The following is a 15,891-nucleotide window of genomic DNA, read 5'->3' on the forward strand; positions in this document are numbered from 1 at the left end:
GAACGGATAGCAACACATAAAAAAAGGAGGGACAGAGGAAAGCTAAGTACTTTTGTCTCACAAATCAAAGTTGACCGAAGATAACCAGACTGAGATGGGTGAAGCTAAGTCTTCCCAACACCCTGCGGCACATACTTTACTCCCTTTCCTGAACCATAGGAAGGAAATGAATGCACTGGGTTGGCTATGACAAGGTACAGGTCAGATGTATATTTTTAAATTGTTTTAAACATGTCCGGAAAAAGGTGCACAATATGCAGGAACTATGCAGGAAAATATTACTTTCGGATAACAGTATATTTGGCAGAATTTAATTTATAGAAAAATAGAACTATTGCCTCTATCATTCATATGAAAGAGCACAATTTAAAGATTAAAATATATTTTGCATCACTGTTCAGAACTTGTCTATTGGTCAACAGTGACGATTCTCACAAGCATTAAAGAAAAAACCCTCTTCAAAAAAAACCAAAAAACTATAAAAATGCTCTCTCGTAGACGCACAAAGAAAAAAAAAATCCTGCTACAGTAGATTATTATTTGCATACCACAGTCATTAAGTAGAACACTACAACAGAGCTGTGTTAAACACAGTTTTAAAATCATTTAAAGGGACATGAAACCCAAATTAATCTTTCATGATTTAGATAGAACAAATTTCCATTTCACTTCTATTATTAAATTTTCTACATTCTGTTAATAAGCTTTGTTAAAGGGGCAGCAATGCACTACTGGGATCTAGCTGAATACATCTAGTGAGCCAATAAAAAGACGTATATATGTGCAGTCAGCAATCAGCAGATAGCTCCAAGTGTTGAATTGCTTATCATAAGCCTACCTAGGTATGCTTTTCAACAAAGGATGCCAAAAGAACAAAGCAAATGAGATAACAGAAGTAAAATGGAAAGTTGTTTAAAATTGCATGCTGTATATGAGTTATGAAAGAAACATTATGAGTTTCACATTGCTAAAGTTTTGTAAATCAAGCTTAGTTTGGGGATGCACCCTGTGAAATGCCTGGTAAAATTCATGTTCCTGGTTCACTTAATTGTAGTCATTTAGGGACAGTTAAAATGAATTGTTGTGCTCTAAGCTAACAAAGTCCTGTGCAGAATGTTGCAGGGTCAGTATTTCTGCCTATACTTTGGGTTGAGGGAGGCTTGTTATCCTCTTTTTGGGGGGAGGGTGGAACAAACAATGTTTCCATGGTTACTTTAAAGAAAAAGCAGCAAAATAAATTAAAAATGCACATCACAATGATCATTTTCCTCATAAATCATGATATGTTGGATTCAGTTTTGAATGTAATGTCCCTTTAAACTTTTGTTAAAAACACTAAAGTCAAAATGATATTTTCATGATTGAGAGCATGCAATTAAAGAAAAAAAATGAAAAATAATATCTCTCCAATTTATATCCATTATCAAATTGTACACTGTCTTTTACCTGGATTATACACACTTTCTGAGGCACCAGCTACTACTAAGCATGTGCACGAGTTCACAGTATAAACATGTATGAGCCTTTGATTGGTTGATGGATGTCACAGATAAAGGGGACAAGGAAATTAAAAGTAACATTGTAATATAAAAGAAAGAAAAATATACTGCTCATTTATAATGCCAGTTAGCTTTGGTTAAAGAAATTTGAAAGCATTCAAAGCTATTTATGATGTTATGTAAATAAAACCAGTATACATTCCAGTAAGTGTGCCGTATAAACATACTTAAAAACACATTTTTTTTAAAGTGTTTGCTTCTCCCAAAAAAAATTCACCCAATAATTGAGAATATTAATTGTACATCTGGGAAAATGTAAAACAATTTCTAAGTGTAGAATCTTGATTAAGCAAAAGCACCAAAACTCAACCATATTTTTCTGAGATTTCTGACCTCTTTTAACTTCTTATTACTAAAATAACGATTTTCATTTGTTTTCCGTTCATTTTTTAAATAAATTGACATCATTTTCCTGTGCTCTGCTCCAGGAAGTGAAGATGTGCTGCACCTGTAATAATTACACTTTACATAACCTCTTTAACTGAGATGTCCACACTTAAGGGCCTATACAGCTTTCATTTAAATGACTTGAACCTAAGTATTTTTCACTACATCATAATTTGTCATTTCCTGGTGGAAATTTTGTAATTGCAAACATCTTTTTTTTTTATCCCTTTTTAAGGATGTAAGATTTACAAAATATTGCATAATATAGCACTTAATTTCTAATTAAACATTAAAGGACCAGTCAACAGAGTAGATTTGCACTATCAACAAATGCAAGATAACAAGACAAGGCAATAGCTTTTAGTCTGAACTTCAAATGGGTAGCAGATTTTTTTTTCTGACAATTTTAAAAGTTATGTCTATTTCCACTCCCCCTGTACCATGTGACAGCCATCTGTCAATCACAAATGCATACACGTACCATGTGACAGCCACCAGCCAATCACAAATGCATACATGCTTATTCTGTGAATTCTTGCACATGTTCAGTAGGAGCTGGTGACTCAAAAAGTTTAAATATAAAAAGACTGTGCACTTTTTTTTAATGGAAGTAAATTGGAAAGTTGTTTAAAATTGCTGCTCTATCTGAATCATGAAAGTTTAATTTTTACTTGAGTGTCCCTTTAAAGGGGCACGCTAGTCAAAATTAAACTTTTATGATTCAGACAGAGCAGCAATTTTAAACAACTTTCCAAATTACATCCATTAACAAAATGTGTCTTTTTATATTTACACTTTTTGAGTCACCAGCTCCTACTGAGCATGCGCAAGAATTCACAGAGTAAACTATATGCATTTGTGGTTGGCTGATGGCTGTCACATGATACAGGGGGTGTGGAATTAGACATATAACTGAAATTTGTCAGAAAAAAATCTAATAAACTTGACATTCAGACTAAGTGCTATTGGATTGTCTTTTTATCATACGTTTGTTGTTTATGCAAATCTGCTGTATTTACTGGTCCTTTAATTTGTTTGTTACAAGTTACATTGTAAGTGCTAGATTTTTTAAAGTATATAACATATTTTTGACAAGTAAGAGTAATTTTGATCTTCTGTGTTGATCATTTCCACTAGTTTAGTAAGCTTAAAGTGATGGTAAACTCTCCCCTTTTTAAAATCAGATCCGGAATGTTAGTGACATTTTTGATGGAGTTTCAATCATTAGTTGTAATGAAGATGTGCAATAACTTGCTTTTTAATATAGATATGAAATTCAAATACCCCATGCTCCGTCACCCACTTCAAAAGTCAATTTTTCTGTGAGCTAATGGTTTCAGTTGTTGTCCAATCAGCGCTCTCCCCACATGGCACTTTTGCTGTAGCTAGAACACTGACTGGACAACAATTCAAACCATTAGCTCACAGAACAATTGACTTTTGAAGTGGGTGACGGAGCGTGGGGTATTTGAATTTCATATCTATATTAAAAAGCAAGTTATTGCACATCTTCATTACAACTAATGATTGAAACTCCATCAAAAATGTCACTAACATTCAAGATCTGATTTTAAAAAGGGGAGAGTTTACCATCACTTTAAGCTTACTAAACTAGTGGAAATGATCAACACAGAAGATCAAAATTACTATTATTTGTTTTTGAGTATCTGTAAAGTATCTTTAACGCTCTAACCATTTTTCAAATAGTATTTATCATTCTTTTTCCTTTAGTGAGCCAAAATCAGGATGTTTTTGATTTATTCAGCGGCAAAATTCCATGTAAATAACCCACAACATTCCATGCATCCCTGGCTTGTAGGGATAATGAAACATCAGGTTTTAGAACACAAAAAACACCATTTAAACAATAGGCAGTTACTGTCACCACATGGCAAGCGCTACTTGACCTCTTCACACACCTTATGGAGCCTTATAAACCCCTTTATATGTTTATCCTGACTACTTGTGTCTTCGGGTGACAGCAATGTGTGGCCTGTGGATTCAGTGTTATCTCATTTAGCTGTCTATCAACTGCAACCAGAGTACAATGTACACAGATATCGATCAAGCCATGTTGGGATAGTGGTAATTCGACCCACAGGGAGACCAGTTCCAGTGCAGTGATATTTTCTTTAACCCATTCAGATATTTTATTGCATTTAACAGACTGAATAAATGGGAATAATTAATTTGAAAAGAAAAATATGTTGGATAAATAGAAAAACACTAAGTAAATAAAATGATTATCAGTATTAATAGGCAAAGTTACTTTTTAAGTAATTTCATGCTTTTGATCACAGGTAAAGAAAAATTGAATAGCATTACGGGAGGTTTTTTTTTTTTTTTTTTTTCTTTTTAACAGTAGAGGATCTGTTAAACTGAACATTTAAAATATGATAAACAATCCTGTACAGACTTTACAAAGGGTATATCTCTGAAATGTAACACAATTCACATTTTAAAAAAATACAGTTTAAAATGTTTTAAAATAATTATTTACAGGACTTTTGAAATGGTTTTCTTAAATGCTGCTTTATACTGCACACTTATAAACACAATAACTTTTATGCCTCTTTAATGACAAATATTTTGATTCATTTTATTTCCACATGGCTTACTTTTTGTTTTTTATTAAACCGTCTTAACAAGAACCATTTGACTTATCTTTCTACCACTGACCGACCAGTCACAATACTTTTAGAGGAGCGTTTGCGGGAAATGAAACACCTGGGAAAGTGGCGGAACTGTAATTTGCAGTCACTTGGTGATCTGGGTTTGCAATAAGGGAGCTTGTAAGGGAAATAACTTTCCAACAGTTGCTGTCAAAGAATTAACCCTTTGTTTTCTTTACAATTTTACAATGTAATGGTGAGCCATTTAAGACAGAAAAATGCTAGAAAAAAATAACTGCAGTATTTATGGAAATGCATTAAGGAAACATATATTTTTTTTATCATATTCAAAAATGTCAAACAAAAAAAGCCCTATTTAAACACAGTAACTTCTTTTTATGTGAAAAAAATGTAATGGCATTGAATTATTTATCGGACACAAGCTTACTGGCTGATGAGGGCATTTCTCACAGTCCTATAGGTGGTTTAGATTGCATAAAAAAAGTTCATACTAAAAAGACAATGTGCCACCCCCATAACACATGACAGCCACCAGCGAATCACAGACTCATATGCACATACAACTGCACATGCTCAGTAGTCACATCTGCCTCAGAAGGTGTGCATATAAAAGGACTTTGCACAATTTGATAATGGAAGAAAGTTGCATGATCGGCATGTGTTTGTCTGTTTTTCCTTATTTATTAATTTTGGCACATGAACATCTGTCTTATATTTTGATGCAGTTTTAAGATACAACAAAGATAATGGACTTTAATGTACCTTTAACTTTATAATATATAATAAATGTATATAAGGCCTCCTGTTTATTGTTAGTAATCTCAAAAAGATCAAACGTTTTATTGTCGGAACCTTGTGAATCATATGTTTGTGCTCTGAAAAGGTGAATGGCCTTTATTATAGTCAGAGGTTATTGGGGATTTTTTCTGATTTTTTTAAAGGGTATCAGAAGCTACGTTTGCCTCATAGCATCTAAGAAGAGTGTTTTTTAAAACTATTTTTAACTGGATTTTCTTTTTTTATAATGTTATACCTATAAAGTGACTTTAATACACTTTATGATAGTTAAAATTTAAGTTAAAAGCATCTTTTATCTATTATTCTTTAAAAAAGGGAAGATTAGTTGGATTCTTTTTGTTTCCATAATTTATTTAATTTTTAACACATTTCAGATTAAAAAGTTTCTTAAAATGGTATACTAGGGATATATAGCCACAATTCCTATATAATATAAAATGATAGGTTTTCCTCATAAAAACACAATAAAATATACAAGGCAAATCACTGCAAGTAATATTTATATCTCTTTCACCTGAGTTTACATAGATAGATGTGTAAATCTTCAATGGATTTACTTGACATTATGAATAGTTCTCTTACTGTGTGCATGAGATTGTTGTTTTAATTAAGAAGGAAAAAATGCTGAAATTCTATAAATAGAACAGACTGTTTAACCTTTTGGGACACCTTTTCAATATAGAAAGTGGAAGTATAATTTTTTTTTTGTTAATAGGTAACACAAAACAGTCATTCAGAAGTAAAACGTCTGTTCGAATTGCTAGGGGAAAGGGAGCTAAAAACTGTTTTGTGTATGTGAGTTTAACAGAGGTCTTACTTATGGCTACTTCATTGGCTGAGTGTTTTCTTAGCTTTCGTACAGGGTAAAATATAAATGTTGACATACATCTTGGTGAGAGACTGACGCTGCCACTAACGGAACGCAGCAACATGTTTATCCAACACCTGTAACAGGTAATATTTTATAACAGCCGGGTTTTTTTATTATGAAGCTGATCATCTAACAGCTATAGAATTATGTTCTTAAGGTCATTTTCCAGACCTCAAGCAAAATAAGGTAGCATTAAAAAAACTATTATTGCTGCAAACAGAATTAACTGCATTGCATGCTGGTGTAGAGTTTCCTCCAGCTGAAATACATTTAAAAGAATTTCAATTTGCAGGAACATTATGTTGATAAACAGTGACATTGCAACATAATTTCGCTAATCCTTTATGCATAATAAAACAATTTTGCAAGATACGTTTATTGTTTATTTTGCTCCCTTTTCATGTAATGTTGTTGTTTATTGTAATTGCGAGAATTTGAAATGCACCCTGCTGACTTCTAAATGCTAAACCTGCTATATATATATACTTCATAATTGGCTTTATCTAGTACTGAAAACCAATGCCCTTTACACTAACATAATGACTGTGGCTAGCCTTGTCTGCAGACTCAGGCCTGGATTGACTTCCCAAAGTAAGGCAAATGGTGGGAGGAGTTTGGCTATTGAAATACAGTTGTTGCAGCAGATGTTAATTTCCTTTAAAAAAGTTTAGACTTGGCTGATATTTTATTCTAACACAACAGAAGAACCTTATAATTAAAATGTATTTACTGTCCCTTTAAAGGAGCATTGAAGTAATGTTTATGTATATATGCATAGTTGATATAATTAATTAAAAGACCATAAAATACAGTAGAATTAACAATTCATAATAAATAGACAATGCAATAACTTGCTCTGAATTTCAAACATTTTTTAGATTTTTTCTGACAATTTTTTTACCCCCATTTGCCGTGCCCCTGTATCATGTGACAGCCATCTGCCAATCACAGGCTATTATACATATACTCTGTGAATTTGTGAACATGCTTAATCAGAGCTGATGAGATCAGAAAGTGTGCATATAAAAAGACTGTTCAAAGTTTGAGAATGGAAATAGATTTTAATGTCTCTTGAAACTCAGTGTTCTATCCCTTTAAGTAATGGATTGCAAGAGACCTGCATACAAAATACATGTTTTAAAAGTATTACATCTGTAACTTTATTAATGATTTGCAAAACTGCTTGAAAACTCTGATGCATATGTCTAGGCTTTCACTTTTAAAGGGACAGTCTACTCCAGAATTTGTATTATTTAAAAAGATAGATAATCCCTTTATTACCCATTCCCCAGTTGTGCACAGTTATATTAATATACTTTTATAAATATGAAAATTGTTTAAAATTGCATGCCCTATCTGAATCATAAAAGTTTAATTTTGACTAGACTGTCCCTTAAACAGCAGATCCAAGCAAAGCAAATACTGAGTGTGTCTTGCATTCCACCTCTAATTTTTTAGGTCACAATCTCAGAGTTTTATGTCCCAGGTGCACATACATTTTTATGATAACCCCAAAAGAGTTAAATAATAATCCATTGCCTTTAAATATAGAAAACTTACCACTAAATAGAGCATGGTATACATGGAAAAGGAGGCGTGACCGGAGAAAAATGATTTTCTGTAAAAAGTGATAAACAAAAAAAACAAACAAAAAGAAGATGAGGGTGAGTTTACAATGTTCATGACTGTTTGTCAGGTAATGATTCACTATCTTATTTAATTAATCAAACTGTACATTAGACATCTCGGATGCCAAGGGGATAACAGTTTTTATTTATTTACTGTATCTTTCTTCATACCTGGCTTCCATGACTTTGCTTGGCAATCCTCTGCATTGGTAATTCTCAATATAACCTGCAGTACAGTTGATTAAGGTAAAATCTGGATCACAAACTGCCAGGAAATGCGGACGTAAACGACCAATAGAAACTTTAGCAATGTCTGTAAAGGACTGGCTGACTGCACAACCGAATATAAAGCATCCAACTTGCTTGTAAAGAGCTGCAACATACGGGTTCTTGATAAATGAATGAGACTTCTCTTTCAAGTAATGAATTCGGAAAAATTCCCCAACTATTATCTGCAGAAATAATAATGAAAAATAAAAGAATTAATAACAGCCAGAACAAGCCATACGCAAACAATTCTAGATACAATTACATTCTGCCCCGTTGCACATAAATATTAATGACAGCATAGATGTATGTCAGCAAAATGTGTTACTGGTAAGTTATTAGTGTATCTGTCCTTTTAAACAACTATCCAGTTTTCTTCAATTATGAAATTTGCTTTGTACCCTTGGTATCCTTTGTTGAAGAGTAAATCTAGGTAGGATGATAGAAGTTCAGGAGTGTGCACGTCTTTAGTAGTCTGTGGCAGTTGTGTTTGAAATGATGTATAACAAGTATTGCTGCCAGGTGGCTAAAAACACATGCACACTCCTGAGCTCACCTAGGATAACTCTCTAAAAAAGGATACCAAGAAAACTAAGACAATTGATAATAGAAGTAAAGTTGGAAAGTTGTTTAAAACTTCATGAGCTATTAAAACCATTTAAGTTTAACTTTGACTTTACTGTCTTAAGATAATTGGAAAATGTACTAAAGTGAATGAAATATTTGATATATAATAACTATGTTATGGAAAACTAATTTTGGGGTTATTTAGAATTTAAAAAAGTAACTTAAATAAGCTCCTATTTTAATTATATGATCAGGAAGTTATTTGATTAAAAGGCACAGTATACCCAAAACATTTTATTGTTTAAAAAGATGGATAATCCCTTTATTACCCATTCCCCAGTTTTGCAGAACCAACACAGTTATATTAATATACTTTTTACCTCTGTAATTACCTTGTATGTAAGCCTCTGCAAACTGCCCCTTATCTCAGTTATATTAATATACTTTTTACCTCTGTGATTACCTTGTATATAAGCCTCTGCAGACTGCTCCCTTATCTCAGTTATATTAATATACTTTTTGCCTCTGTGATTACCTTGTATCTAAGCCTCTGCAGACTGCTCCCTTATCTCAGTTATATTAATATACTTTTTGCCTCTGTGATTACCCTGTATCTAAGCCTCTGCAGACTGATCCTTATCTCAGTTATATTAATATACTTTTTACATCTGTGATTACCCTGTATGTAAGCCTCTGCAGACTGCTCCTTATCTCAGTTATATTAATATACATTTACATCTGTGATTACCTTGTATCTAAGCCTCTGCAGAGTGCTCCATATCTCAGTTATATTAATATACTTTTTACATCTGTGATTACCTTGTATCTAAGCCTCTGCAGACTGCTCCTTATCTCAGTTATATTAATATACTTTTTACATCTGTGATTACCTTGTATCTAAGCCTCTGCAGAGTGCTCCTTATCTCAGTTATATTAATATACTTTTTACATCTGTGATTACCTTGTATCTAAGCCTCTGCAGACTGCCCCTTATCTCAGTTATATTAATATACTTTTTACCTCTGTGATTACCCTGTATCTAAGCCTCTGCAGACTGCTCCTTATCTCAGTTATATTAATATACTGTTTACCTCTGTGATTACCTTGTATCTAATACTCTGCAGACTGCTCCCTTATCTCAGTTATATTAATACACTTTTTACCTCTGTGATTACCCTGTATCTAAGCCTCTGCAGACTGCCCTTATCTCAGTTATATTAATATACTTTTTACCTCTGTGATTACCTTGTATCTAAGCCTCTGCAGACTGTCCCTTATCTCAGTTTTATTAATATACTTTTTACCTCTGTGATTACCTTGTATCTAAGCCTCTGCAGACTGCCTCCTCATTTCAGTGCTATTTACAAACTTGCATTTTAGTGCTGCTTCATAAATAACTCCCCAAGAGTGAGCACAATGTTATCTATATGGCACACATGAACTAGCACTGTCTTGCAGTAGAAAGCTAATAAAATGCACTGAGACAAGAGGCGACCTGCAGGTGCTTAGAAACAGGCAGAAATTTAGAGGTTTAAAGGTTATAAAGTATATTAATATAACAATGTTGGCTGTGCAAAGATGTGGAATCTGTAGTAAAGGCGTTATCTATATTTTTATACAATAAAAAACAATCAAGTAGACTGTTGCTTTAAGAATTTAAATGGATATTTTAGTTTAAACAACAAAATGTTCTATTTCATTAGAGTTTTTTTAAAAAACAAATAGTTTATTATGTGTTTAACCCCTGCAAAGTTGTGATTCAACTGGTTAGCCAATGAAAAGCAAGCATACGTGTGTATACTCCAATTATTTACCCTATTTCCATCTTGTAGGAGTGATTATGTGTGCAACCCTTTTAAAAGGACAAAATAAATAATGAAAGTTCATTGCAAAGTTTTTCCTATACATAATGAAACATTTTATATTACAATATTACATATATTTTCTAGAGATATATAGATAGATATTATGTAAACGTACTCCCTTTTGTTATAACAAGGCATAGAATTGTGTGCAAGGAGATTATTGTCAAGATACAAACGCTGGTTTGTGCAAACGCAACCTGTAACAAATTGATGTTTATTCAAAATATTCAATCAACCATGAAGAAAAAAATGCTTCTGCTGTTTCCTCTATTGAAGGGGATAATGCGCTAAACCTTCCTCACCCTTTCAACTAAGATATCAGCGTATAGAGCGGACAGCAGAAATGTAACTGCTGTGAAAATAATGGAGTTGATGCCAGATCAACTCTTTTCAAAGTTTTCTATCCACTGAGTCCTATTTACACATGAATGAGGTAGATCTTGGTAAACCAGTCAATATTCGCTTTCCCACGATGCTATTTGAATTTGGCGATGTGGGGCGATTTTTTTATTTGCAAAAGTGCCTTCAGACAGCAACAATAATTTATATCCAAATAAGAGCCAATTTATTTAATAACTATACCTTGTGCTATCTGTCTTTTTAAATTTGCCTATCTATCTATCTATCTATCTATCTATCTATCTATCTATCTATCTATCTATCTGTTTGTCTGTCCTTCAATTAAACTCAGCAGCCTTTTTTATAATGAATATAATATAATAAACATGATCAGAACCAACATATGTTTAAAGGGACATTATACTCATATACTAAATCACTTGAAAGTGATGCAGCATAACTGTAAAAAGATGCCAAGACATTATCACCTGAACACCTCTATGAAAAAAAGGAAGATCTTTTACCTCAAAATTTCCTCAGCTCACAATAGTAAGTTCTCTGGTAACAGTTATACTTCAGCTACTGTCCAGCTGCAAGTTACTAGGCCCAAATGCACACTTCCTTGCAAGTTCTGGGCCTAGTAACCTGATTGGCTGCTTAAAGTCCTTTTACAATGGGGTTTGAATACTTAGGAATTTTTGAGGTAAATATCTTCCTTTTTTACATTGAGATGTTCAGGTGATATTTTCTCATCAGATTTTTACAGCTATGCTACAACACTTTCAAGTGCTTCAACATTAGGGTATAATGTCTCTTTAACCCCCACTAGTAAATTATAGTGTTCTTAATATGTTTATTACACAGTCTAATCAAGTACTGTGTGTCTAATATATCTATCTATTTGGAGAGAAAAAAAATCCACTAGAAAGAAATGTATTTAGATAAATAAGTTTCACAATTTATTTGGAATGGACTAGTAACTTTTTCTCTCCTAGATAGATAGATAGATAGATAGATAGATAGATAGATAGATAGATAGATAGAGAGATAGAGAGGGAGAGAGAGAGAGCAGATGACCATGAAGTATCCACTTTAATCAAAACTGAAAAATACATTGTTCATTACATCTACAAAATAAAATATTGCGTTAGATCAGATATAAATATCTCAGTGTGGAATATTATATTTTAGGAAAAATGTGATATGAGCCATCTCTAAAATAAATATAAATATATATTTATGTGAAACAGATGTGAAATGCAGTAATTGCTAGGCATAAGGTCTGTTACGTTTAACCTTTCCTCAGAGCAATTGGGACTCATTTTGAAGAATAACGATAAATCTTAATATTATGGACGTCTTCACTACAAATAGTGAAGTCTTTTAGATTTGATGAACTTGCCATAAATCAGATTTATGACCTAAGAATGGCTCAGTTATTTAATCCCCACCTTGAAAGGGCACATAATGAAAATCAGACTGTGAAATGAAGTCCAAATGTCTCACCTCTGTAGAGAGTCGACAGAGACTAAATTGCCTTTAGTCACGCTAGGCCCCACTCTGAGCTACAGACTTCAAACTACCATGTTTAAATCATTGTGTACAGCTAATATTATCTTATTATATTCACAGTTTTGTTGTTATTTATTTCTGTAATGGCGTAACTTGTTTAAATACAACTGTAATGTTCAGTTTTAACTAGACCATGTGGGCTTCTAGGAAAATGGCATCATGCCAAACTCAAAAGAGAATTTGCACCTCTGTCACTAAAAGCTAAATAATAATAATATTGGCAATGCTTTTGAAAAACCAATATCCTCCGCCAATGAGAGTGAGAGAGCAGGGAAATGTGTCATACTTTCACATAATGTTTTGTTAACAGAGCACAGCCCTGGACGGTCTACTTGATTAGACTGTGAGCCTATGGGAAATTCATTTATTTCCAATATTGTGTGTATGTATTTGGCAGAAAAAGAGTATATCACAGCCCTGATTGAACAATTATATAGCAAAATTGACAGAAATTATTGCAAGTCTCTCAAAAAGAGTAATGATATAAAACATAGAATTAAATGAACTCAACTGTGTGAAGATTGTTGTTCTAAAACTTCATTTGTAAGTTTATTTTATTTATTGTTGGTCACTTAAAGCACATTTACACCGGTACAATAAACTGTGCAGTATAAAACTGACAAATTTGTAGTCTATATTGTAAAACTGAGTGCCAGGAGACCAATTTACAGAAATTAGTGATCTTACACTGACAATATAAAAAGTGCATTATTTGCAACCGTGAGAATCAACTGAAACATTTATAACTTGAAAGATATAATAAAGAGTTTATAAATGTGAGTGTCACTGTGCACATTCTTTTGTATTTTGTATGCCAAAGCACGTCATACAACTTATACAAAACAAAACAAGTAGCCAAAAAATGTTCTTTCATTATTCACGCAAACATTTTTAAGCAACTTTCCAATTTACTTCTATTATTGAATCTGCTTCATTCTCGTGGTATCCTTTATTGAAGGAGCAGCAATGCACACTGGGAACTAGCTGAACACATTGGGCCAGCCACTCCCACTTGTGCATTACAGCTTCTTAGTCTACCAAGTCCTTTCAACAAAGGATGCCAAGAGAACAAAACAAATTAGATAAAATTGCATGCTCTATCTGAATCATGAACCTTTAATTTTGACTTTGATTGAAGTGATAATGCAAATTGCATGACTCAGATTAAGCATGCATATAAAAAAGCCTTTACTTTTATTATCAAATGTTCTCGTTTCTCTTAGTATCTTTTGTTGAAAATTATCTCAATTCCATGGCGATGAGCTCAGGAGCATGCATGTGTCTAGAGCACTATATGCAGCATTGTTTGCTGCACAGTTTGTAACAATGTTGTACTTTGTTGCAAACATTGCTAAAGTAGTTACATTTCAACAAAAGATACCAAGAGGCACATGGGTGTTTGAGAAAAGATATAAACTGGAATTTATTTATTTTAAATTTACTGATCTGTTATAAACATGAACGTTTCATTTTGGCTTCATTATCTCTCTATTTTTTATTTTTTTTAAGGGTTCATTTTTCTTGTCCTATTAGGTTTAAGCAGCCTGGGTGGCCTTGATAATTGCACAGATGCAGAAAGCTGTAAATTGGAGAATTAAGTCCTTAATTTAGCACTGTGCAGTGTTTTCTAATTTCAGAGAATAACAGGATACAAATAAGTGACAGCATTTTGTGCTCTTGCGTATGGACAGCAAACCTGAAGAGGTACAGATGTTCATATTGCTGGATACTAATGGTGAGTGAGTGTTCTCTTTATACAACGTGGTTGAAAAAACTGACAGACAATGAACCGTTGTCATTTTAAATTGGGCATTTTAAATATTGCTATTAACAAAAATAATATTACATTACATATTTAAGGGGATTTAAACTGTTTCAGATTGTAATATAAAATGCTTAATTATGTGTAGTTAAAAAAAAACGTTGCAATATACTTTATTTTGTCCCCTTTTCATGTAATTTAGCTCTGAATATTGTTGGTTTTCTCAGTTCCACTGAGTTTCTATAAAATAATGGGCGCTGCCATGTTGGTACCTAGGTTTCTCACAAGAGAGAGTACAAGTAATGCTGTGTTAAAACCCTGTTAGATAGTTAGTTTAACAATCCTTTATTGCACACAGTTTTGTTTGTGCACTCTCTTTATATCTATACCTAGCTGTCCTCAGCAGAACTGATAAACAAGGGGAAAATACAGGTTCAACATGGTAGCACCCATTACTTTATAGAAACTAAAGTACTTTATAGAAACTAAACTTTTACACTTATATCTTCAATGTTTAAATAACTAATATACTTTAAATCTACATAATATTCTCAGGTTAGTCTTTGCTTTGAATACATCATTATATCTAGCATGTAATTACCGTTAAATATTCCTTTAAATCATTTTTAGGCAAATAACTAATCAATAGGCTTATCACTGGCGTATTTAACTCATATTTATGATTTCTAAAATGCAAATGATTTGATGAAATGATAAATATTTATACAGATGTGCAACAGCATATACATTTATTTTAAAAGGAGGTGGATTCATATTCTACCTACCACATTTTTTTTTTCTTGTGCAGATTTTGTATGTAAACCTCAATTCTATATGTTACAACTAAGGTATGTGTGCATTTCACTTACCTTTTTTATTTCAGATTTCCATTTGTGGTTTGGTTCACATAGTCTCTTTCTAATTTTAATGCATTTCAGTTAAATGGACATTGGCATATGACATTTTTAATATATTGTAAAAAAAAAAAAAAAATATACACTTTTATGTCTTTCCCTTAAATGGACACTGAACCCAAAAATTTTCTTTTGTAATTCAGAAAGAGCACGCAATTTTAAGCGACTTTCTAATTTACTCCTATTATCAATTTTTCTTTGTTCTCTTGCTATCTTTATTTGAAAAAGAAGGCATCTAAGCTTTTTTTTGGTTCAGGACTCTGGATAGCACTTTTTTGATTTGAATAAGTGTTTATTTTATAACATATTGGCAGAAAGATTCTAAGCTTTAACCATGTCTATTGTATCATGTGTTAGACTCCAATGAAACCACATTTTCTTTTGCCCCTGTATCTTTAAATATAAATCCCAGGGAAACACTCCCACCAATTAGAGCTGAGTGAGGGCTTTTTAAACTCCCATTGTGTGAATGATTTTATGGACTATGAATACGGCTTCGGCTGAAACATGTTAGTCTTTTGTTTGCTCTAAGGGTATTGTCCCTCCAAGTTATTTTTTTTTTTTTTAAATATATTTTTATTGAGGATTAAGCAATACCACCGGTGTCACAACGCAGGTGACTAAAAAATGCACATATATGCAAACATTAAACTGTTGTGATGATACAGTAAATATAGCTATTGATGGAAATGCAAATCACATAAATCAAGTACTGGATAGCACTTTTTT

The 15,891-nt window shown here is 32.7% G+C and overlaps 1 protein-coding gene across 2 annotated transcripts in view; it reads right to left on the reverse strand.

Moving 5' to 3' along the window:
• Positions 1–15,891, reverse strand: part of PLPP3 (phospholipid phosphatase 3) — a 66,013-nt gene that overhangs the window by 12,976 nt on the left and 37,146 nt on the right. For both annotated transcript variants that reach the window (XM_053693618.1, XM_053693617.1), the window contains exons 3-4: positions 8,048–8,328; positions 7,809–7,866 (exon numbers count right to left, since the gene is read on the reverse strand). In XM_053693618.1, the coding sequence (XP_053549593.1) occupies positions 7,809–7,866; positions 8,048–8,328 (339 nt within the window). The remainder of the gene's footprint in view (positions 1–7,808; positions 7,867–8,047; positions 8,329–15,891) is intronic.

Source organism: Bombina bombina, chromosome 10, assembly GCF_027579735.1.
Source record: "Bombina bombina isolate aBomBom1 chromosome 10, aBomBom1.pri, whole genome shotgun sequence".
NCBI classification, from domain to species: domain Eukaryota; kingdom Metazoa; phylum Chordata; class Amphibia; order Anura; family Bombinatoridae; genus Bombina; species Bombina bombina.